The sequence below is a fragment of the Montipora foliosa genome, chromosome 8 (assembly GCF_036669935.1).
Source record: "Montipora foliosa isolate CH-2021 chromosome 8, ASM3666993v2, whole genome shotgun sequence".
Taxonomy (NCBI): domain Eukaryota; kingdom Metazoa; phylum Cnidaria; class Anthozoa; order Scleractinia; family Acroporidae; genus Montipora; species Montipora foliosa.
This window is the reverse complement of record NC_090876.1, coordinates 40,271,569-40,297,973: the sequence shown is the minus strand read 5'-3', so window position 1 is coordinate 40,297,973 and position 26,405 is coordinate 40,271,569. Positions and strand designations below refer to the sequence as shown.

Below are 26,405 nucleotides of genomic sequence, written 5' to 3'. Positions count from 1 at the left end.
TTAAGTTTTCGACCTCGGATAATGCGTTTCTAGCTTTCTGACTGGTTCATTCTGGTTGTAGCCAGCCTCGATGGCGATTTATTTAACAATTATTCCATGAGCGCGCGTTAGATGAGATGGAAAATAGCCAACGAGATGCGTAGCGCCGAGTTGGCTATAACCAGTCTCATATCCAACAAACGCGAATGGAATAATTGTTTTATTGATTTCCTTAAACTCCAAACGTTTGGAAGTACGAAATACGAGCGAGAAAATTTGAGCGAAATCGAAAAAACTCGATAAAGATGTGATGTTGTTTAATACCTGTTGGTTAGACAGACACAGGCTCATCACAAAAACATTTCTTACCTTTTCGCGAACTTCTAAGCGTCGGAATTGACCCGAACTTCCCACAAAAAGGTTTTCTTGCTTTATTCAGAGAGAAATTTAGATTTCCGGCGAAACTAATTTTAGCTTAGCACCGCTGAGCGCAATCATTTGCCATATAAGGTCAAACTAAGGTATATGCGCTGATAGCCAAGATTGAGTAAACCAATCAGAGCACGAGAAATCCAGTGCATTAGCCGAGGTTGTGACTTTAATAAAATCTCATATCCAACGCACGCCTACGGAATAATTTCTAATTAATTGTGGATTATTTGACTTGACATGGTTGTATATAGGAAGCAAAAGGTCGTGATCACAAGAAAAATGGTGCAGCACAATCGAAGTGCCGAGGCATGACAAACATTTCATTTACTTTTAAGTTCCCTATAATCATGCCCGACCCCAAGTATTGTGGAAATAGGTGCCACTGGATAGCAGATGAAAAGGGGCAAGATAACACGGAAAGAATACACGTTTTGTTGAAGGATACGCAAGCCTCTCTTGGTCAAATAATTTTAAAGGTATTTTATTGAATGATTAATTCTTAATTTGAAATTGCGAATTGATTTTTCTGAACGTTTGACGACTAATAGGAAGTGAATCGTCCTTTGGAGTACTAAAATTGAAAAAGGAGTTTTGCGAGAAAAGAAGTACTGTTCAGCGTTTTTCATTGATGCCCTGACGCTGTATACCCTGTCGTTGCATATATTTGAAATTTCGAAACTAGTGCTTTTGCCCTCGTGATTTCTGTACACCAGAAGAAGACATCCGTGGTGAATATCTCTGATCTTAGGCTCCACTCCAAAGCTGTTTGATAAAGAAATAATGTCAAGAATGTCCTTCCTACTCGATATTTTAACCCATCTGCGCTGTGTTCTCTTAGTTGGAGTATGATAATAGCTGCTATGATTGCAAACGCACAGTCCTAATGAAACAGTACTGTCTACGCATTTTCTAAAATGTCTGTAAATGGTTATGCGCTCATAGTGAGCCATTTTTATGAAAGAACGTCGTTTATTGTGGCTGAGATGATGTCTCAGCTGGACCTCGAAAATTTCATTTCCCGGTATTACCTCGATGTCCATTGTAGTAACAGTTATTCCTTGCTCAGCACGCTGGCGTATTTTCGAAAAACGCCTTCCTGTCAGTCTTTGACAATTTCCATAGCCCTTGATATCCTTGGCGCCTCTTAAGAATTGTTCTTGAATGTTGTTATTTATATCTCCAAGGGCATACTCAGCTAGCCAGGTAAATCGTTTATCATTATCCGGGAATCTCGTCTCCCAGTGATCACACTTGCATACGGCCAGTGGTTTAATTGATAAGTCTGCGCAGGTGCGGTTTGTTGGGATCAGGCTAAATATTCCTCGGTCGTCAGTGACTCGGTTTTCTGTTGAAGCTGTTTTCCCCAATGACATTAGGGCTTTATGAAGGTCCAGTGTCGTCACAAGACGATTTTGATTCGACTTTAATGCTTGAATTATTTGTAAACCTAAGGCGTTGGAAACTTTTCCTGGAACAATGATAAATAGGAATGGATCGTATTTCTCCGCCCTACCTTCCATCGTGTGAAACGAAAATTTTGTTGTCTTGGGGCCATGGTCGGACAGCAAAATAGTAAGCGTGTCTTCAGCTGTAGCCATACTTTTCACGTATCGCGAAAGAGGCTCATCGATTTGCCGAATGCGAGTTCCTGTGATCTCGTGTCCAGTATTGAGATGAGTGTATGTCAGAGCCCTTGTTGGTTTTCCTGTGATTTTTAGATTATTATAAATGCTTTCGGTGTAATCTAGGAAATGCTCTGCAAATGCTTTTCCTCCGAAGCATACTCTACTTGGATGGTTAAATTGGTTAGTAGTGTTGTAACGCTTTAAAATTTCACAAGAAGCGTGCGACAGTCCCAAATCATCAACAAAGTAATGCTTCACTAGATCTTGAAAATTTCTCCATCGTAGAGCAAAGACTGACTTATTCACAGGTATCTCGCCTTGGTATTTATTATTGGTAAACAGAGAACCCCAAGAATCATACCAACAGCTATCTTCTTGAAGCAAAGTGTAAAATCCGAGTTTCTTGAACTTGCCAAAGAGGACATCTATGCCGTATGTTTCGTTGACGTGTCCACCCGAGTAATCAAAGTCTTGTTTGCCGGACATCAATGCTCTGATGTTGTGAAAAGTATACGCCGCAGTGCTTTGCATCACCTCGAAGTCAAATACAGATGCGTTGTAAAAGTTAGAATGAACGATCTCCCTCAAAGCTTTCACTGTCTTGGGAAGCGCACGGTAGAAATGTGGTCTCGAGACTGAATCAAGAACCACGATGTTCAAGTTGAACCCCACTGTGTCTCGTGAAGTTCCTTCGTAGATCTTGTGAAAACCAGTAAAAGTAAACAGCTGTTCAATGAAACCAGAGCCTTCTTTATGAACGCAAGCAAGAAAACAAAAGTTAAAATCATGGGATACCAAGTTCGTTTGCGCGTACCTTTCCAAATACTTTGCCAGTCCTTTTGAGGTGACAAAACGTTTCCACAAAGACCTTTCTTTCAAAATCCCGAAAACAGGACTAATTTCAAGAACGTAAACAGGATTAATCCCGCACTCAGATATGTCGCATTTGATTTTTGCTTCACTTTGGTTTGAAAAATGGTGTCCCAATTTAAATGAACATAGCTGATAATGGAGTTCGTTTGAACATTTTACAGGTTCACTTTGAAGACCGTATTCCTTTGAAGCCTTCAAGCAAGAACTTGAGTCGACCTCACGTGGAATGCAACTCGCATTGTCCCTCAACTCTCTCGGTCTACGTAAACTTAGCAATGGGCATACAGAAGGCTTCCTATTGTACTCTGTGTCTTCCAGTGTATTGAAAACTATTGGAAATAAACGTGGATTAGTGGTAAATGTTGTTGAGAAGCCTGATGGTGGTGGAATTGGCCGCATTCGACCCGATCGTGATGACTGATCAGGTTTCCTGACTTTACTCTTCTCAGCTTCCTGCTTCTTAGGTCTAACAAGTTTTACCTGTGTGTGTACATCAACGTCACTGACATTAATTTGTCTTTTGGGAACGACAGCAGATCTTGTCTCATGGTTCCGACTTGTGTTTAAACTATTAAAAGGCAAAGGCTCATCATCTTCTTTGCGGTCTATTCTGCGAATTTTGTCCTCAAGATCAGCAAAAAATATTTTGGTTTTGTTTAATGCAGTCTGATATTTTTCCATTATCTGCTTACTCTTATTACGAAGATCCTGTGGCAAATCAGTCGTTTTTCCCGACTGAAGTGGCATCGGTCTAATTTGGTCAGCGTCATGACCTGGTTTTATATCAGTAGCGGCTTCCAGGTTGTTTAATGCATCATGATTGTCACTGTAACTGTAATCACTAATATTATTCATATTCATTGTCATCGCCATCATCGTTATCCGCTGACTTCATCATCACTGCCGCCATCATTATCGACGCCCTCTTCATCATTAGTACTAGGAGTTACCATGATGGTCTTATTAACACCTTCCGTGGAATCATAACGTATTGTTTCTTCTTCTCGAAAGAATGCCCCTTCTTCCTTAGCAGATTCAGGTTTCGGCGTGTCACCTAAATCGGCTAGAAATTCCGGGTTTCCAAGCTCAGTTCCATCTCCAAACTGTGAGGTTATCGTGTTGGATGGTGTGTCACTCTCTCCTGTGAGTGTGAACAACGGTAGTGACTTAATATAGCGAAACCTCATACACTAACCAGCTTATGAGATCTCGAGTCCTATCAAAATAGACACTGTACCCATAGTTACCTAGGTCTGTGACGCTGTTTACTAAGATAGTTACACTCCGGGGAACTGCAAATGAGTCTTAATGAGGATAAAGGCTTTCGTTTCCGTCACACTAAACGAACGTAACCGTGACCCTCTATTCGTACGTCTGATTAACTAAATGTTAAGTTGTAGACTTAGGCTTGCTTTCAATTCTTCTTATAAATGGAAAGTGATTATCGGCCGTTTTCGATTTTAACGCGCCTTAACACAACGTTGGGTTTTTTTCCACTGTCTGAGGCCGAAGAAACTCTCCTTTGCCCTTTTCCACAAAATGGTAGTGCCCATAAAGTTCGAATTAGGGAGAGAAACACAAATGGGAAATAAAGATTTTTTCCCTTAAATGCGAAATCTATATCGGCAATAGACCTGAGAAGTTTTTTCACAGATTATACAATCTAGATGATTTTTCACCAACTATTTCGCGAGACCTAGAAAGCCATTTTACATTTGTTTGCTCAGTCTCCTAGACTATGAATGGCTGCGAGGCTGCCGGTGATCTTGCATTGATACAGACCTCACTGCTTTTATCATAAAAACTGTGTTGTTGTAATTCTAACTGGTCTACATTAACATTAGAAAAGCACAAAGGATTGTATCAAAACAGGGTCACCGGCAGCCTCGCTTCCATTCTTAGGCCAGACTGAGCTTGGCTTAGTTAGTAAAATGGTCTACGAAAGTGTTTAATCTGCCTAACCACTCCAAAAAAGACATGGCTATCTGCGGCCTTTCCCTACATCTAGGTACGACGGAAAGCCGCAAGAATCTGGAACAAAAATTCATCTTTCAAATCGGCACCCTTAATCCTCACGGTATTAACGAACGCTTTTCATTTAACTAATATATTCCTATTTTTCACGTTGCCATGTTACCACCAATAGCGTAGCTCCTACTCTACTATAAAAACTACACGTAACCCATAATCCCTCGATTCGCTCTGACGAAGGGCTAACGCTCGAAACGTCAGCTTTTAGAATCTCTGTACGGTGGCCAATTTACATTATCAACTCCGTTGATAAACCAAATTTTTGTATACGAAAGTGTCAATTTGACTTTCTAATAAGCTTGGCGTGCAGCATGTACAAACTCTGAATGAATCTTGCATTACCTTTGTCAGGTATGGGAAGCTCTTCTTTAGGTGTCGTTTTAGCGTTTCTGGTCAAACTGGAATAATCTTTGAATGATCCCAAATAGACAAGCGAAGCAATAATTAGAAGAATACCGACGAAGAAAACCTGAAAAGAAAAAGAAAAACAAACGAACAAATTCAATGTATAGCTAATACAACTTGGAATTTCATGCATGCGAGATTAAAGGTGAGAAAGGGTACCAGATTTTACAAGCCGAGCAGGCATTTTGAAAGCTATCGATTGCTGATCGTCACATTCATTTGGCAATCATGTTGAAGAAATTTCCCAAGGAGTGCAACGGGGCCTAGTACTGAAGCGCTACGCCGCGGGCAAACGGCTTCCACACCTGCTTCAACAACCGTTCGATTTTGACAATCAAGAGACTCTTAAGACAATTTACTATTCACTTGTACAACCTTATTTGTATTATTGTGATGTTGTATGGGGTGACTGTTCCAAAACACGTGCTGACAAATTACAAAAGTTACAAAATACGGCGGCACGGATTATTACTAGGGCTGATTACTCTATTCGATCATCAGCAGTGCTAAATTCTCTAGAGTGGTCTAACTTAGAGGAAAGAGAAAAAAAGCACTTGTTAATATACCGATTTCGATATATTAAAATTCAGTTCGAAACAAAAGACATCATCTCGAGGCTCTGGGGAATAAATATAAGGATTTGTATGAGTTTATTCATATCATCATATATCATATCATACATCTTTATTTACCCTCGGATTTTTAGAGTAGCTTGGTGTAGCTAATATCTCCGAGCATTTACCCTCCCCACCATGATACACCACAGAAGACAGACCACAACACCGGGAACTACAGAGCCTCGAGATGATGCCTTTGGTTTAGGACTGAATTTTAATACATGTATATCGACAATGGGCTATTACGATGTTTAAAGTATTCAATAATATGTGTCCGACGTATCTTCAGGAGCATTTTCATAGAACCTCTGAAGTTCACAATTATTGAAGGGTTTCAACACTTAAGAAGACTCTCTGTTTAGATCGAATAACGCTACAACACTGTATCACGTAACAGCAATGTTGTGGTACCATATGAAACACCGATTATTTCCAAACAAGATGTGATCATTCTTGTGATGTAATACGTTACCTTGGCAACGGGAAAGCCCAGCAAAAAAACCTATATGCTCATATCTCAAAAACGAACTTGATACAACGTTGCGGTGCCGATCCTTCTAATAAGAGCGTCACTTGGAAGCGTTGAAACTGGCTCGAGCCTCCTTAAGCAAGGCTTTCGTTTGCGACTGTGAGCCGCACGTTTCCTCCGGTGGTTTCCCATTCCATGTCCGGTAATTTGTTGCCAATATTTGAGGGGTTTGTTATATTTTAGTATTATTATTATTATTACAATTTATTTTACTGACTTTTTAAAGAGAATTTGAGTAAACTCCAGCCTTGCCTGGGAAACTGATTCTTGGGTTTCAGAAACACTGAAAACAGCGTTTCTGAGTGTTCTATTTAAAATATTTCCCGGGGGTCATGCTCGTAGACCCCCCCCCCCCCCCTTCCTGAGTAGCCTGCGCTTTCGGCGCCCGCGAGGCGCCGCAACGTCCGGTTCTTTCAGAAATATGTCCGCTACTTTACAAAACTGTCGAAAACCCTGATTTAAGATTCTAGTTTCCTTGTTAAAATCATTTTTGCCCGGGCTTAGTGCTAATGATTGCGGTTGTGTTAAATCAAGTTCTATTGTTCAGTGTTCCCCTAAGGATTCCACTATTGCACTGTGTTTCTCTCAAATGTGACCACAACTTAATGAGGGGTTTAAACAAAGACGGCGGACACGACAATAGGGACCTTAAGCAACTACGACGACTATGAGGTTTAATTAGCTAAAACAATAGTTCTGCACGCCGTGCACGTGCGTTTTATATTTCGATACATTTCCTTGCTCATTTCTTTTCTCACGTGGAGGACGAGAGCACCTGACGATGAATTTTCAAATTTCTCTCTAAATATCCACACCGTTCTCATCAATTTTATTCTTGAAATGAGTATTCGCACTTTCCAAGCCGAGCGACTTAGACTGGTCGCAAAATTTTACAGTAACGGGAAATAATATTTTTAGATAACGTTCTCGCAGCCGTCGTCGTCGTCCTGGCTTAAGGGGGCTCGAACCAGTTTAAACGCTTTTAAATTACGCTCTTATTAGAAGGATCGGCACCACAACGTTGTATTGGCAATATTGTGATACCAAACGAAACACGAATTATTGCTGAACAAGATACAGTCATTACTGTGACGTAATATGTCACCGTGGCAATAGGCAAGGCCTGTAAAAATACCCTTTAGTTTGTCTTTAGTTGCTTATATCTCAAAACGAATTCGGTGAGCCCCATTTTTTTTATATCTGAAAAGTAATTAGAAGGGCATGATGAAACTTGCTGCAAAGTTTTGTCTCGCAAAAATTCTGTCTCGTAGATTCAGAGCCACCTTAATTTTGTGATTTTGTTAAGGTAGCTCTGAATCGTCAGGACAGAATTTTTTAAACTTTCTCGAAAGTTTCATCGTGGGCTTCTAATAACTTTTCAGAAATAAAAGAGGGGGGTCACCAAGTTTTTCCAAGTGACGCTCTTATTAGAAGGATCGGCACCACAACGTTGTATCATGTATTGGCATTATTGTGGTACCAAATAAAACACGAATTATTGCTGAACAAGATGCAGTCATTATTGTGACGTAATATTTCACCGTGGCAACGGACAAGGCCTGTAAAAACACCCTTCAGTTTGTCTTTATCAAGTGAAGCTATGATCTTCGCAGGTATGAACGCAATTTTTACAATTGCGTAGAGAAGCCTGAAAAATTCAGGACTTCAACGGGGTTTGAACCCGTGACCTCGCGATTCCGGTGCGACGCTCTAACCAACTGAGCTATGAAGCCACTGACGTTGGGAGCTGGACATTTGTGGATTCAAACCCCGTTGAAGTCCTGAATTTTTCAGGCTTCTCTACGCAATTGTAAAAATTGCGTTCATAACTGCGAAGATCATAGCTTCACTTGATTTCACATCCGCAGTTCACATATGATTCATTTCATATACCATTTCATCATTGATTCATTCCTCACGGGACCATTAGAACCCACAAATGACCAGCTCCCAACGTCAGTGGCTTCATAGCTCAGTTGGTTAGAGCGTCGCACCGGAATCGCGAGGTCACGGGTTCAAACCCCGTTGAAGTCCTGAATTTTTCAGGCTTCTCTACGCAATTGTAAAAATTGCGTTCATAACTGCGAAGATCATAGCTTCACCTGATTTCATATCCGCAGTTCATATATGATTCATTTCATATACCATTTCATCAGTTTGTCTTTAGTTGCCTTTTATCTCAAACACGAACTCGGTGACCCCATTTTTTATACCTGGAAAGTAATTAGAAGGGCATGATGAAACGTTCTGCAAAGTGTTAAAAAATTCTGTCGCTCAGATTCAGAGCCACCTTAATTTTGTGATTTTGTTAAGGAAGCTCTGAATCCCCTGGACAGAGTTTTTTTAAACTTTGCCGAAAGTTTCATCGTGGGCTTCTAATCACTTTTCAGCAATAAAAAAGGGGGATCACCAAGTTCATTTTTGAGATACGAGCAATTAAATCCAAAATATAGGTATTTTTGCTGGGCTTTCTCTTTGCCAAGATAACTTATTACATCACAATAACGATCACATCTTGTTTGGAAATAATTTGTGTGTCATATGGTACCATAACATTGCTGTTAAGTGATACAGTGTTGTAGCGTTATTCGATCTAAATAGAGAATCTTCTGAGTCTTGAAACCCTTTTGAGCCTCCTTAAGTAATCAAACAGGTTAAATGTTTGTTTTTGTTTGTTTGTTTGAGTAATAGCCTCTGGTGTGATCTCTTTGTCATCTTTAGTTTTCACTTTGCCGTAAACTGAAGCGATAAAACATATGATACGATAGCAATTTGTTATACTAGAGGAAAAATATGATAGAGGTGCATTAATCGGCAACAATATATTAAAAAATACAGGTTAAATAACGGTCCATTCTAATGCAATAATGCCATCTGCAAACTTCTTACCAAAAATAGTACACAAATCGAATCGATTTTTTGATCTGCTGCAAAAACCAGCGTCAACAAAACAAGAAAATTCCATCTCGGACTGAGTAAACAGCGTGCAACGGTAACTAAATAATCAGAACTATTATTTCACGGACCGGTGATTGTACCATCACACCACAGTTTTGAAAAATCAGTGTTGATACTTGTCATTTATACATAAGAACATTTACTAACTTACTCACTTTTCTGTTTCGAGGAATGAACAAACCCAGTATCGACTTAGCCGTCATTTTCAAGCGCTGAGTATTGCGCTAATAAGAAGACATTTAAGCGAACCATTAGTCCTTCACTTCGATCTTTCCTCAGTATAAACAACAAACGCGTGACTTAAAAAAAAATCTTCCATGACTTGATGCGAAGCTTCCCCGTCCGAAGCATCCAATTGCTACTTTTCTCTACATTCTTAGTTGAAATTGTCAACGAAGGTCGAGAAAAGCCCGTGAATCTTGTCATCAGGAAGCAGGTACAAACAGGTGCTTTTCGGTTTTATTACTATCTGTTTAACACCCCATGAATGAACCAAAAACAAACGAAGTCATTAGACCTGCTATTAATCGCGATTACTGCGCAGCGGAGCGTTACCTTTTTTGATTATTGTTATCATTATTATTATTTTGTTGTTGTTATGGGAAATCATTTGTAGTTTTATCTTTTGTTTTCTTATGACGTCGGATTGGCCATGTTGGTATCCTTAGCCAGACACACTGCTAGGCAGGCCTACAATTGTAGGTTTGGAATCCTAAACGTATCTCCCAGGAATTGATTGTTGAGTCTAATCCTCAAGAAGATTATATAGTCCGTGCTCGTTTTCCATGTTTTTTTACTATCCCGGCATGCTGCAAGCGTGTCTGTCTCCCATTACCAAGTACTTTGTTCCTAGAGCTGGGAGCACCATTGGTAAGAATTTAATAATAATAATAATAATAATAACAATAATAATAACAATAATAATAATAATAATAATAAACATCATCATCATCATCATCATCATTATCATCATCGTCGTGGCTAATCCCCGTCGCAAAGTACAGCAACGACGCTGAGCTCATCAATGTCGAACCGAAAGCATACAATGGCGCCTCTGGCAGCCACTATACGGTCCATGTGTGACTTTGGAGCACAGCTTACAGCCAGATGGAATCAACTGTATGTTGGTTTTTGCTGAGGGAGGAAAACCGGAGAACCCGGAGGAAAACCTGGTTGCAGAGAAGAGAACCAACACAAACTCAACCCACTAATGGCATCGGGTCCGGGAATCGAACCTAGGCCACATTGGTGGGAGGCGAGTGCTCTCACCACTGCGCCATCCCTGCTAAACAAATCAAAATGGTGGTAACCCGATGGTAACCCATTTGTGCGAGAAACCGTACTACCGTACGTCCACTCACCATGTATGCCAATGTGAAACTCTATGGTGCAACCCGCATTTTTTAAAATCTAATTTTAGCTAAGCAGCTATTTTTAGAGAGCCACCTGATTGGCCAGTTGGAATGACGTAATGAGATTTTAACCATGCGCGGCATTGGGAACGAGAACTTAAAATACCTTTGCGAAACTATAAAAAGATTTTAAAAAATTCTGATGGGGTATGGGGATCCGTTCCTTAACCTCATCCTCTCTTTATTTTTAGCATTTCTGGACATAAGTGCAGAATAACCAGGATTCTGCAACTCCAATACTAGGTCTATGTGTTCACAGATGAAGCTAATTTTAGACGAGTTCTTAAATAAGATTTGGCTTGCCCGAGTGGCCATTCTGAATCCCATGGGCAATAATTTCTCATTCAAGACTGGTTTCGTGGGAAAATCAATCTAAAAAATGCCGGTCAGTAAAAACGCCGTTCCACAAATACAATGAAATTGTACTCTCCTTGTAGCAGGCTCCTGTTAGTACCAATTTTCTCTTTTGACTAAAATAATAAATCACATCGACAGGAAGATAAACAGATTGCTAGGCACCGAAAAAACGCTATCTAACCTGTGTAACTGCTAAGGAAAAATAAACGCTTGCGTAAAATAAACTTAAGTTAGATGAAGCAATTTTTTATTGAATTTAACGCAAATAAGTAACTTGATAAGTAAATAAGTCAGTAGTAAAAAAGGTAAGGCTTGGACAATGCGCAACACTGATTGTCGCTGTTTAACAATTGCACGAACACGTGCCACAATTGACAATTAATTTGCACTTTGCTGTTAGCAAGTGTTAGAAACTTTCAACGGCTGACACGGTGGAGCTACCAGGAAAAAGAAAAGCACGAGAAAGGTATCGTGTGTCCACCATGTTTCTGGTCTGATTGTATTCTCGTCCCCAGCGCTACTCGCTTTGGCTATCGTTTCTCCTACCACGTGACCAAAAGAAACGAGGACCCTGAGAGCGAGAATGGTCTGATTGATGGCCGCTAGTTTATTGCCTTTGGCTATGAACTGCAACCCTCGCAAGATAAAGACCTCACTCACTCACTCTCTTACTCACTTAGAGTTGGACTGGGCCCAACTCTAAGGTCGAGAGCGCTCCACTTCTCAACCCACGTAACTTCATTAGTCTCTAAAGCCACGATTCCGACAATGAACAGGAAAATGACCATTCATAGCATTTGTTCAGTACACCCTAGTTTGAGTGATCGTTTGTTTGGGCCTATTTATTTCTAGATTGTCACTTCCCCACGATGTAAACTTGAAAGTTACTTTTGAACCTGTGATGAAATCGAAGACATCGCACATTGATTTACGTCATTTGACAGTACGTAGCAAGCGAAACCATCATAAAGGGAAAACGACTGAAAGACCTGAAGAATTGGGTGAATTTTCAGCTCCAAGTAATCAGTGGACTCCTTGCGCAATATATAAATGTGAATTTTGCGCCAATTCTCCAAATATTGACAAGTCAAAATGGAAAAATACAACACTAAAAATAACTGATAAAATTGTTATATTCTGAACTGGCAAGCGGCGAAGAGATAAAAAAGAACGGTTGCATTTATCGAAACAATTCTGATATGACTACACGGTATAACCAACGAACGATGTTATTAAGTTAAACCCAAAAGGTTTTTCCAAATATTGAACGCTAAACACGAAGTGAACTGTTCTTGGTTCCACGGTGGTTGAAAGAGGGAGTTTCCTAGTGATAAGATGCTTTCCCTTGGCTTTGCCCGTCAGTCGGACTTTGTACCTTCGTTGGCTGCATGCATTGGCAACCTCAAATGTCATTCCAAGGTTTTCACGTTTTCGAGTCACGAGCAGCAGACACGTTTCGTGTAAATCCTTGACTTCTGATTCTGTTCCAAAACTGTTGGCTTGAAAAACGGTTTCCAAAATGTCGGACGCGCTTTTTATCTCAAACCATTTCCAATGATTCTTACGACTTAGTTCTCTTCCATAACCGTGCGAATCACAAACGCATGATTCCACCCTAACACCGTGATCTACGCATTTCTCGAATCTTCGGTAAATGCTGACCCTGCGGTTACTGACAACCTGGGGGTAGCTAATTTGCCTGCGGGTTGAAGAACCGGCGGGATAAGTGACCTGCACTTCAAATATCTCGTTTTCTGGGAAAACAACAATATCCATCGTCACGAGATAGTTAGCACCTACTTTTCTCCGACGAATTTTTTCAAAGCTGCGCCCGACCAATCTTTGACATCGTCCGAATCCTGCGGTCCTATTTTGAGTATTTAAAAAGCTTTCTTGAATATCGTTATTTAGCGAACCCAACGCGAGTTCGGCGAGAGCTGTAAATTGTGCGTCATTATCCGGGAATTTTTGTTCCCAACCTTCACACTTACAAACCGCTGAAGGCTTAATAGATATATCTGCGCATGTCCGATTAAAGGGGATTTCTGAAAACATCCCTTCTTGGAGATAAGTGTTGGACGTGATTTTTTCAGGGTCTGCTATGGACATGATCGCTTTGTGCACATCCAAAGTAGTTAGCAAACGTTTCTGATTTATTACCAATGCGCGCATTCGTCTCAGTCCTAGAATGTTGGCCACTTTGCGTGGAACTATGGCAAAGAGCAAGGAATCGTAGACTTCCGCTCGGCCTTCCATCGTCTGAAATGAAAATTTGGTAGTTTTCGGGCCGTGATCGGAAAACACCATCGTCAACGTGTCATTCTCGTGCGCAATCGAGTACAAGTACCCGGACAACGATTCATCGATTTGTCGAATTCGTGTTCCAGTTACTTCATGTCCGGGACTAAGATGCGTGTAGGAGAAAATTGGCTGTCTTTTGCCTGAGTCAATGTAGCCTTGAAAAACGCTCAAAGAGTAATCAAGAAAATGCTCGGCGAAAACTTTCCCACCGAAACAAAGTCTTCGCGGTTTGTTGAACTGGTTTGTTATGTTATATTGTTGTAAGACATCGCAAGTAGAGTGGGACAAGCCGTAATCGTCGATGTAGTAGCCCTTCACTAATTCTTTAAATTTATCCCATCTTTTTTCAATTTCCTCGGTGGTTTGAGGGGTCTTGTTCTGAAATACGTTATTCGAGAATAACGAGCCCCATTCATCAAACCAACAGCTGTCTTCTTGTAGCACTGTGTAATATCCTTGGTTTTTAAGCTTCTTATACAAAACGTCTATGCCATAAGTTCCGTTTGAATGCTCGACATAATTAAAGTCGGTTTTTCCAGACATAAAAGCTCTGATATTGTGAAAAGTGTACGGTGCTGAACTCTGCAATAACTCGAAGTCCAGCGCTGTCGCGTTTATGGAATCATTATAAACAATTGTTCTCAAAGTGTTTACAGACTTTGGAAGTGAGCGATAGAAATGTACTCGCGAGACCGAATCCAAAACGACCACGTTAAAATTGATTAGATTTGGGTCTTTGTCTCCGGGAAGAAATTCTGACTCTTTTGTCTCTAATATTGGAGGAAACGTTAGCATTTGCGAAATGATCTTTTTCCGACCAGCCTTGCAGCGAAGAAAGCAAAAATTGAATCCATCCAGCGTGTTCACGATAATAAAATGGGCAAGGAAAGTCTCCAGTGCTTTTGCAGAAGCAAAACTTTGCTCGTCTTTCTCTTCATCAGAAATACCCTTTGAAGGATGAATTCCTTTCACAGTTATGGGACCCCCCTTGCAGGGGGACAAGTCACAGTGAATTTTCAACTCACTCTCGGGACTGGATCGCCACGTGTCTTCGATCAAGCAAATCACCTTCTGTGATCCCAGAGGGCACTTCAGAGGTTTCTTCTCTACCTCGTATTCTCTTGCAGCTCTTTCGCAATCTGTTTCATTTGGTTTATGGGAAACACAAGAAATCTGTTTATTACCTTTTTGCACTCTTTCTGTTGAGTTTTTTAGTTTTCTAATCCCCGTGTACGGACAAGCTGCTCCTTTTGGGAACCCTCCTAGGTCAACATAGTCTTCGTCAAACAGTGTCTCCAAAACGTTCTCGTGAACACCGAGGGTATCCGAATCAGCAAAGGGCGTATCAGTTGAACCATCGATACTTTCCGACACATTATCTTTGTGATGAACTGGTCTAAATTCTTCCAACATCTCTTTCAAATTTACTGGCGCAAAACTTGATCCTTTCTCCGTAATTGATTTCTGAGTTGTTTGATTTCCGATGGTGCTCCACTGCTCCAATGTCAGTTCAAGAGACTGATGTTTTTCCGCGTTCATGGCATCGTTATCTGTTCTTTTTTCTTCATATTTATTTAGTTGATCTTTGGAATAAACATTTGATGCCTCCGTAGCTTGTTCCTTTTCGAGAAGAAAGAAGTCTTCTTTTCCAGGAAAACTGTTGAAATCTGTTGATTAAAACCAAACAATATGAGTATTGTCGCGTTGAGGTTAGTGTGGTGTAATGGTGCGTCTTCGATGATTTGCACACTGGGTTCAGCCTTATATGGACATGATGCCACGTGGAAATCGTGAAGCTTAAGCAATTCCAGTATCAGTCGATTTTCAGTACTATATGATTTATAGGAACCTTTTATCAGGGGCACCCAACGAGAATATAGTTCAAAACCACTTAGACATAGCATTGTTAAACGCATTTTAGTATTTAAAGGGGCTAAGTCACGCAATTTTAGGCAATTTCAGCATTGATCGAATGGTCATAGAATTAACTAAAATATCAAAATAACTATTCAAACCTATAGAAGAACTCTAACAAAACACAGGGAAGCCAAGAACGGACATGGATGGACAAAACTGGAGAGGATTGAAATGGATTGAATTTGGGTAAATTTGAAAAACGTCGGCCCACCTTTTTTCAAATTTATATCAGTCTATATCAAAATGTCATTTACAAAGCTGGAAAATCATTCTCAGTTGTTATGTGGCCGTGATTTTGCGAATGAAAGACTCTTGCTCTGCCAATTTTTCGTATATAGCTCATAATTAAGAAAATTAAACAGATTTACCTAAAATAGCGTGACCTAGCCCCTTTAAACGGTAGATAGAGGCATATTTTTATCGCCTAAAAATTTTTCATCTGTTCGGATTTCCTGGCTGAAAGTCTAGTGATCCGAAAATTACAGAGATCAAAACTTACCTTTTCGAAAATTTCAGCCAGAAAAAAGGCTCCCGAAAATTGTAGGCGAGCTTTATAGCGTAAAAATCCGTTAAAAATAAGCAATTATAGCATCTTTTAGATGTTCGAAAATCCTAGGACAGGCAGGCAAGCAAGAAATTTTACAAAAAATGTTCCGAAAATTGTAGATCTCAAATCGTCTTCCTAACAGATATTTTCCGAAAATTGACGTTGGGTGCCCCTGTTTTATAAGACACTTATTCTCATTTTGAGCATGCGCGCTACCCTTGTTTCAGTAACTTCAGCCGGATGCCACGTACCTTCATTCTTTGTGAGGGTCGAGGAGACAAGAGATCCAATCTGTTTTTCTTTTCAAGAAAGTGAATGACTACCATGCAGGTCCTACGTTCCTCAAAGGGTCTTTTCATCCATTCTAGTTTTGTGATCTGTTAGAATTTGCTCAAATGCAAGATAACCCTTCCCCTTTCGATGGTTTTGATATGTGGAAGAATTTCGATATTCTTACATCTAGCTATGATACACACTCCCTTTACACCTAATAATCGAGGTACTGACTTTGTAACCACAGCTGGATTTCCGACCTTTGAACTGACAACTCAGGCGTAATTATAACCGTTTGCGGAAAGCATCAAATTATTGTTACCTGATATCGATGTCGAGTGTGATCGTTCATTGGTCAAAAATAAGGAGAAATCTTTAACTCGTATCTTCGTAGTCCAGAGGTAAATTCCAGCTGCAACGAGAACCACCAGAAGAATGAAAACCTGCGTGTAAAGAGGTAAGGCACAACTTTCATCAGCAACGCGTTCTCCTGGTTTATAGTGTTTCACATGAAGTCAAGGCGGCCATGTTGGAGGAGTGAAATATTCTCTTGGGTATTTAACTCTATTTTAATGAAAATTATTTCTTTTAGTATGCAAGAAAAGCTTAATTCGTCTGGAACGAATTACAACTTGGGCAAACTTTTTCTTTTGCTTCTGATAAGGGGATAAGGGGCGAACCATTTGACTTTTGAGGAGGATGGGGAGGGGCGATTGCTCAGTGGCAAGAATTTTTTTCCCAACCGACCAATGAGGCAGATATATTTTTTCAGTCGAAAAGCAGCGCAATAATTTTTTTTTGGAGATTATCCTCTGCAGGATTTTTTTTCCACTCCATTCGAGTGTGGACACACCTCGACAAAAAGTAAAAAAAAAAGGCACTACTCTTCATACTACTTTTCATACTACTTTTTACTTTATCTCTACTTTTCATAAAGGTTTCTTCATGGTAAAATGATTAATATTGCGCAGCTTATTGCCAACACTAGCAGAAAACATTAAATCTACAATACTTGTTGAAGTTTAAGGTTGAGTGTTTGTTTGTGTGTGTGTGTGGTGCTGTGTGCTGGTCCTTTTCAAACATAAAAGAAATGTGAAGGATTTCCTTGCACTCCAGGCGTGTAGGGCTTGAAACCAACACCTGGGCTATTCCTTGAGTCCATCATATGCCAACCATGCACCACTGGAAAATATCTTAAATGTATAATGCTAGTTGGCATAGAATGTCAATGAATGTCAGTATCCCCCATCAGTGCCTAATCTCAAACATATTTTTATGAACAAATGGCATCTTATACAAACCAGCCCTTACTAAGAGAAATATTTAAAACCTCTCCACTTATTTCATTTAGAAAAGGGAGGTCTTTGAAAGATGTACTCGTACATGTACAGAGCACATCTTGGCCTGTTCCTACACCTCGGAACATCATTGAAATATTTTTAAGACTATATGAACTCAGTGAACTCCCATTTTGAGAAAACCTCGCTTTATTGAATAAAACAGCATAGCTAGCTTTTATGTAAACTACTCAGATTAGGAAGACCACAAGTAGCGATGGGCCTTCTATGATTTGTAAGAATTTTTTTTTGGCTGCACGACGGGTGCATGATTTTTTTTCTCAGACATGGCCATGCATGATTTTTTTTTCTTTGCTTGGCAGGCTGCAGGAAATTGTTTTCAAAATCTTCCAACTCAAAAGTTAAATTGTTCACCCCTAAGTTCGTTTGGTATAAAGACGAGCACACTACGCATAATTGGTACGTGCTTGAAGACGCACTCAACTGGATAATTCGTCCAGACGCATTATACGTCTTGTGTCCGTCTTTATACTAGATGAATTTAACTGACGCAGAAAAAAGGTTTGCCGAAGTTCGTTCCAGACGGATTATGAGTCTTATATAGTTCGTCTTGTCTATACACTAGACGGGTATAACATAAGAGTTCTGCACGTAATTCGTCTGGACGGATTTTGCGTCTCTAGTCAGTATGAAAACGGCCATTGATTGTGACGTCAGCCTGTAAATCATTCGATCAGTCAAATGAAGGGGTTAGCTTTTTACAGCTCGAAGATGTTCGCGGAAGTAGTCTGCTAGTCTTCCCCCTGTTTCACCTATCTTGATCAGTCAGTCAGTCAGTCAGTCAGTCAGTCAGTTGGACAGTCCGGTCAGTTAGTCAATCAGTCAGTCAGTCAGTTAGACAGTCCGGTCTGTCAGTCAGTGAGTCAGTCAGTAAACAGTAAACAGTAAATCTTTATTGCGCCTTACTCTCCAAAGGGAGGTATCGGTCTCGTTACAATAAAGGTGATGATATCTACTTGAATAACTAATTAACTAAAAAGATCATACAATTACTTGTAATACAATTGGTATAAAATTATTATTTTAATTATTTTGCATTTAGGAAGTCTTTTCTCTTCTGAAACATTAAATATGTGTATTTACCTATTATCTTTGAAGTGCTTTCGTTTTCTAGGGTAAGTAAATACCTAATTTTATCCTCATCATTAAGGCTTTTGAAAACAACATCGTGTGTTGAAAGGAGAGAATGGAGCTCATTTCTAATGTTATCGTACCCTGGGCAATACATCAAGAAGTGCCGCTCATCTTCTATATAGCCTCTATTGCAGACTAAACACGTTCTTCCATCTACTGGGATTGGTGCACCTCTATTTTCGTATTTCCCAGTCTGTATTCGCAAGCTATGAACCCCCAGACGCAATTTTGTCATACTTATTCTATGTGCTGGGTTTCTGATAGTTTTGAGATAGTCTTCCAATTGGTAGTCGAATTTGACTTCTTTGTGTGTAAATTTCTCTCTAGAGCCTTCGGAAGTGTTGTTGCGAGCCTTCAGCCAATTTCGAATGTAGTCCTTTTTAAGCTGATTCTTTATGGAGGAACGAGCATTCTTAATGTGTAGTTGGCTTGATGTATTGCCTATAGAGTGCATTCGTATAGTTTCGTCATTATTTAATACATCAAAAAATTGGCTGTGACTTTTTGCGTGATGAAAGGCTTCCTTTAATAGAGGATTGACTGTTTTATGCTGTAATCTAAGCGAGTAACTAAATATTGAAGCTTTTATGTCTATACTTAAAGGGTACCGTCCAAGTTCTGCCCTACAGGCAATGTTCTCTGTGTACCATGGGGTATTTAGTGTTTGTTTACAGAACTTGATATGGACTTGTTCGATAGTGCTTTTGTCAAAATGGGTCTTATATGATAATAGCTCCGGTCCCCATATTTCGCATCCATATAGTAGTATAGGTTTGACAAGGGCATCAAAAAGCTTATTCTTAATTGTAATTGTGGTCGTATCCGAATTGGAGAACAATCGTTTCACTGTCGCAAGAACTTTATAAGCTTTTTTGCTAAGGATGTCTCTTGCGTAGGTATAGCGACCAGATGAGGTCATTTCTATTCCCAAATATGTTTGTTTGTCGACGATAGGTAATGCTTCTGAACCATATTGGAAAATTTCCTTGTTTTTGGTTTGACCGTTCCCACTAAAGATGATGATATTTGATTTGTTGGTATTCACCTTCAGCTTCCATTCCTCTGCGTGCTTTTTAATGACGTTAATCGATTTCTGTAGTCCTTCTGGAGAGGGACTTAAAACTAACAAATCATCAGCATACATGAGGCAATTTAGAGAATGGCTTCCAATCATTACTCCTGGACAATGGTTGTCCCTAAAGTATTGCGGTAAGTCATTCATAAATAATGAAAATAAAACTGGACTTAAGCCATCACCTTGCCTTATTCCTTTGTTGCATGAGAACATTTCTGTGATAGAGCTTTCATCAGTTTTGACGCAACTTTTAATCGACGAATACATGGATTTAATGACTTTAAAGAATTTGCCTTTAACTCCATATTGGTAGATTTTATAGATCAGCCCGGACTGCCACACGCTATCAAACGCTTTTTCATAATCGATGAAGCCAACATAAAGTTTCTTATGTTGTTTTGTATACTTATTAATGAGTTGCTGTAGGATGAATAAACTATCTGTTGTTCGGGAATTTGGGCGAAATCCAAACTGTTCTGGATTGAGGATGTTATGTTGTTCGATAAACTTGTTCAGCCTGGATTGTAAGATTGATGTAAATAGTTTTCCTAAACAGCTCGTCAATGTGATTCCTCTATAATTTGCTGGAGACCGCTTATCACCCTTTCTTTTATATATCGGTTTTATAACACCTATGTTCCAATGGGTTGGGAATGTTCCACTGTCTAGTATATCATTGAACAGTTTTTCTAATGAAGGCATTAGATAATAGCGTCCGTGTTTAATCATTTCGTTAAGGATAGAATCCATACCCGAAGCTTTCTTCAACTTGAGTTTTGATATTTGTTCATGGATTTCGTTGGTCGTAATAGGCTGCCCTAAAATGTCGTTATTCGGTGAATTTTCGTTTTCCCAGTCCATATCTTCATTTGAAAAGTCCAAAGTGGTGTGCGGTTCCTGGCTATCATATAATAATTTCTGATAATGACATATCCAATCTTCTGACGAAACAGAGGTTTCCTCTTCGACAGCATCGCTTTTTCTAAGTTGATTAATATACCTCCAGAAATCTTGACTGTGTTTTGGGTGTAAAGCATTAATTTCATTTACTATTTGGTTTTTGTATCTTTTATGCATCATTTTGACATGCTTTTTGTATTTCTTTTTAAGAACAAAATAATCTTGTCGTAGTGATTGGTGAGAACTGGGGTTAATTTTCTTTACTAATTGTTGCAGTTGTTTCTTTAACTGTCTGCAGGTGTGATCGTACCATGGTTTCTTTTCTTTGGTAGTTTTAGAGGTTTTCCGCGATGTTGCTAGGCATGATTTGGCCACCGAATTGATAATTTGGTTAAATTGCGAGATTTCATCGTCTACTGATGCGTGGTGTTCTGAGTTGAAGGAATCAAATAATCTTTGAACATTAGGATTGGATAATGCACTGAGAAATTTGTCTTTTGAATCTGCCTTCCAAAGAAACTTTTTAAAGTTCTTTTGAGTAGGTGCCGCTTTGCATAGTGGTTGTCTAGGTGCATTGTCTTTTACCATGTGAGAGCGGGAGGGAGTTAATTTTAGACTGATAGGACAATGATCTGAGTAGGTTGTCAAGGCTTGAACTTGAAATCCTAATATCGTCTTTATAAGGTCTTCACTTGCTAGTGCGTAATCGACTGTGCTTGCCCCATTAGTTTGATAGCAAGTGTATTTTCCATCGAGATCACCTGTTAACCTGCCATTCAAAATTCGCAATCTATTTCCTATGCATAATCGTAATATTTCTCTTCCTACTTTGTTGATTGTGTAGTCCGCGTTGTTTCGCTTTGGGCAATCCGTGTCTCGATTGTAGGTATTATGAATTGTTAAAAAGTCATCCGCATCGTTTTCAATGAAATCGTTTAATGTCCCCGTTCTCGCATTGAAGTCACCAAGTAAAAGAACTTGGCCTTGGGTAGAGTACTTATGAATTTCTTTTTCTAAGATACTGATAACGTCTTCTCCTGCCTTTCGTTGTGATTGTAGTGGGGGTAGATAAACTGCAGCCAGGAAAATGTCTGCCTGGAGTCCAAGCAATTGCTTATGTAATCGGCACCAAATTATGTTGGGGGAATCACTGTGTATACGAGAAACAAAATTTTGATGATAGTCTCGAATTAATACCGATACCCCTGCTTGGCCTCGTCTGCTTACGGTGTTTTTAACGGTTGAGTACACTGTGTACCCTTGAAAAGTTAATGTCTCGTCTTTTGCCCATGTTTCTTGGAGACAGATAATATCAAATTTGGATAGCTTAGATTTAATTGATTTAATGTTCAATTTGGTATTCGAGACGGTTTGTTTCGTCGGTTTAAGCCTAGTTTTTAGGCCTTGAATATTCCAAGAAATTATATTAAAAACGTTATTTTGATTATTCATCTTGAAGAAATAATAGTAATGATTAGATAAATTAAAGTACGTTAAAAAATAAACGATAACTGTTGGACTACGTAAAAAATTAATAGAATAATATCAGTCGAATAAATACGACTAGATTGATTTGCATAAGCTGGTGAAAGTAAGTGACTATTAAAGTAAAGCTTACTGTTGATTTCCGCTTTTATGTTCATCGACCGTTTTGAAGTGTAGCCAGAAGTAAATTCAGCAATTGCTGTGACGGGTCCCTTGATAGGTTCCTAGTTCCATTTGGTCGAGTGTTGAAATGTTTTCCTCTTGGATTATGTGACTGTTGCTTAGATCGTGGCGAAGTGGAAGAGTGTCCATTTTTTCTTGCCCATTGTATTAGTGCGCCAGCCAAAACAGCAAGACCTCGCTTGTTATAATGCTTTCCGTCACGTGTAAAAAGGCTTGCCTCCGTCGCTTTAACATCTATAAATTCCACATCCAGCAGTTTCATTTCCTCGTTTAATTGAGCGATCCTGTCGTTCTTGGTATCTCCATTGTTGTTGAATTGTGGTGGGATTTTGCAGAAGGCAGTTTTGGCATTTGGGAACTTGGAGCGTGATTCTGTGACTAGGATATTCAATTTATCTCTCAGGCTCTCAGTAGTAGATTCTGTGTGGATATGGTTGGTGCCCAGGTGAAAAATGACACGCTTGACAGCTTCGTCTGGTGTGGGATCACTTTGTAGATAATTGATAGCTGAATCAAACGTTGCGCCGCTAAGTGATCCAATGCCCATGGTCAATCTACGGCTTTCAAGGCCGCGCGTGTTAGAATCACCAAAAATAATGGTGTCTCCGACGGGTTTTATTTTCTTGAAGGCTTTTTGTTCTTGAGTAACTTGTTTCCGTTGATCTTGGGAGCTGGCTGGGGGTCTGTCGTTTTCAGGCGAAAGGACAATGGATTCTCGAGATAATGATTTCCGGTGTGCGACAGCTTCACCATTAAAAATGCTCTCTTGGATAGAATTCAATTCTTTCTCAATATCATCCACTCTTTTTTGAATTAACACGTTTTCTTCCATCACAGATGTGTTCCTTTGCTGTATCGTTTCATCATGATCATTGGCTTGTTCTGCTTTCTCTTCTGCTGTTCGAACGCGGGCAAATAGTTGTGTCATCTCTTGAGTTGTCTTCGCTTTGTACGCTGCGAAATTCTTGAAGTGGTTCTGAAGTTCTGTTTCGATGGACTCACGCAATGAGCGCTCTTTGATAATTAATTCATAACATCGTTGAGTTTCAGTTTTGGACTGTTGCAATTCAGCTGTTGTCGATTTAATTGTAGCTTGAAGATCTTGCAGAGTGCGTGTCGTGCTGTGAAGCGTTTCTTTAAGCGTGACATTTTCTTCAATTACTTTTGCTATTGAAGATTTTACAGACTGGATTTCTTTGTGATCAAATCCAACAGGAGTGCTTGACAGCAGTGAGTCAGTCAGTGCGTTAGTCAGTGCATGAATGAGTCAGTCAGACAATCAGTCAATAATTCAGTCAGTCAGTCAGTCAGTCAATCAGCCAATCCGTCAGTCAGACAGTCAGTCAGTAAGTCAGTCAGACAGACAATCAGTGAGTCAGTGAGTCAGTCAGTCAGTCAGACAATCAGTCAATAATTCAGTCAGTCAGTCAGTCAGTCAGTCAGTCAGTCAATCAGCCAATCTGTCAGTCAGTCAGTCAATCAGCCAATCTGCCAGTCAGACAGTCAGTCAGTAAGTCAGTCAGTCAGTCAATCAGCCAATCTGTCAGTCAGTCAGTCAGTCAGTCAATCAGCCAATCTGTCAGTCAGACAGTCAGTCAGTAAGTCAGTCAGACAGACAATCAGTCAGTCAGTCAATCAGTCTGTGACACAAACTCGACAGCTAAGACTAAGCCTAATTGGTTTCATGATACAAAGCCTGTTGTCGATGTGGTTTGTCATACTTCTATGCCGCCGTCGAATTATGGAATAAGTTGCCCTGGCAGCTATAAGTTTCGGCCGGCCGCAAGCCTTGCCATCACTCAAGCAGGACCGTCATCGGAACAACAAATTGATCAATCCACCTGCCGCACTCAGCTCGTCTATCTACGATCTGCCCGGGGGATATAAGTCTGAATTGGGGAATCTCCGGAGAACAAGGGGCAAATACCCAGAGAATAAGATCACAATATATTTTTTTTTCACGGAAACAGGCAAATTTGAGCGTTGACCCTCTCATGTGACGCGCTTTAATAATTTGGGATGCAAATGTTTATAAATTTAATGCCAGTAAAGCAACACAAACAGTTAACAAAAGAAAACTTCTGAATTCAGAGTCGACAATATTCGTTTGCTTAATTTTAAGTGAATCAGAGGAAACACTGAGGTGAAAGTTTGAAATTCATCACTTTCTGTTACAGTTAACACGCATCGCGAGAAGATTGCCACTGCTTGTGAACACGAGCAGAACTTGAAGTCGATCCTCCCTTGGTAAATCAAATCCTTACTAAACTAAATCGATGAACGAGATTCGATATTTTTTTTAGAGTTTACAACAATACGTCTGGCTATGTTTTGCAATAAAGTAGTTGTAAGTTACGGACGAATGAGCTTAGCCTTTAAAGATGTCCGGAAAGACTAACGTACCTTTCTACTCCGTAACATGAACGCAGCCATCTTGACTGGGAAACTCGGATTTAAAAGTGACTTTCATTCGACTGTTTACAAATTACCAATGAATGAGAATGAGAATGGGCTAATACATTTTGCAGGCCATCGAAACGAATCCGGCATCAAGTCTCGAAGTTGCAGACCAAAGCGTTCAAAATCCTTTACACTTTCAAAAAGAAAACTATTATGATTTGAAATTAAACCTGTCCATTTTTTGTGCGTCTCCCTGTTTCGTGATTGGAAGAAACAGGTCCTGCTGGTAGCATCCGAATTTGTTTGTTCTTTGAGTCGCGTTGAGTTTTTGGCACAAAGAAGTTGTTCGCGATTTCTTTTTATTAATAATTTAAAAATGCACGTGTGTCTTGCCCGGATCGCCGCGACTAGTTCCAAGGTCGGATCAGTTCGACGTTAACTGATTTGGATCACGGCATCCTTGATAAATTTTTTAGTGTCGTTTGTAATCATGCCAAATGGGCTAAAATTAATCTCAAACCACCATTAGTTTAAGAATTTTCATGCTAGTATTTGTGAATTTTTATCTTAATAGCATGCAAGAGTAACGCCGCACAAATGAACTCAGTTTTCTATTTGAAGGTACCTTTTACGCTTCTCTAATCTCGACCTTCGGTGAGGGAATGAAGCACTAACCAGCAATTGCAAAGTGAGGTTTATTCACGGTCAGAATTTCCCCTTTCCTTCTTTCGAGGGAGGACGTTCTGAGCATGATCGCTTCTAGAACAGTCGCCTACGTACAGGCTCTCCGGGGGACTGGGTTGTGGGTAGAAAGAGATCCTACCCGCATGGCTTTGAATTTTGAATGTCGCATCCAAATTTTGGACGCAAAATACTGATTGGCTGAAACTAAATTACTTGGTGACGTCACCATGACTAACTCCGGCAACAAGAAGAGCAAAGTGGCGCATTGCAAAGATGAGGTGGTCAGAAATGCGTTTGAGAAAATGTAGAATGTTGCACTCCCACCGCAGAGAGTGGGAGAGAACCTGCTCGCAGGTTACTAGAACAGCACGATTATTCACAATACAAATGTGTTCCGTTATTGTGTTTTTACCTTCGAATCTCGTCAGGCGCTAGTGGGCACACGGGGGCGATAGGCCATTTCCAATCTCACTTTATTTTTTCAGTTTATTGCCTTCTTTTCTGTGAGTAAAACCACTAAAATTGTAGAAATGTCATCAGTAGTAGTTTCCTTTCTTTCCATCTCATTGTTGGGCTTGTACACGTTTTGGAAAAGAGACTTTGAATAACTTGCCTTGATTTCATACACAGAAGTCCCCTGTAACGTCAAATATAAAAGCATTAGAAGGACCAGTTTAACGAACAGCGATATCCTGTACTTGGCAGACCAGAACACGTTCCTACAGACCTAGCACGGTTTTAGAACTGCATTCTTGACGAGGAAAATACAGCAGGGCAATTCCGTTAGGCACATCTTTAAAGAGTAAACCGCTGATTTGCCGTCAAACTATCGGTAAAACATACATAACTTGAAAATGAAAGAGAAAAAACGTAACCATAGAAAACAGAACAAGGGTTCTAGAAGAGGGCTCTACCTTTATAATTTTGTAC

At 39.9% G+C, this 26,405-nt stretch overlaps 2 protein-coding genes across 2 annotated transcripts; both read right to left on the bottom strand.

The window, feature by feature from the left end:
- Positions 1-881: 881 nt before the first annotated feature.
- On the bottom strand, positions 882-9,841 carry LOC137968806 (uncharacterized). Its single transcript, XM_068815286.1, has 4 exons — positions 9,605-9,841; positions 5,283-5,409; positions 3,860-4,050; positions 882-3,794 (listed from the first exon to the last, which is right to left on the bottom strand). Exons 1-4 carry the CDS (start codon positions 9,650-9,652, stop codon positions 882-884), a joined length of 3,279 nt encoding a protein of 1,092 aa, XP_068671387.1. The 5' UTR covers positions 9,653-9,841.
- Positions 9,842-12,399: 2,558 nt separating this feature from the next.
- Positions 12,400-24,920, bottom strand: LOC137968805 (uncharacterized). Its single transcript, XM_068815284.1, has 3 exons — positions 24,795-24,920; positions 16,579-16,699; positions 12,400-15,186 (listed from the first exon to the last, which is right to left on the bottom strand). Exons 1-3 carry the CDS (start codon positions 24,822-24,824, stop codon positions 12,422-12,424), a joined length of 2,916 nt encoding a protein of 971 aa, XP_068671385.1. The 5' UTR covers positions 24,825-24,920; the 3' UTR covers positions 12,400-12,421.
- Between the last annotated feature and the right edge of the window lie 1,485 nt (positions 24,921-26,405).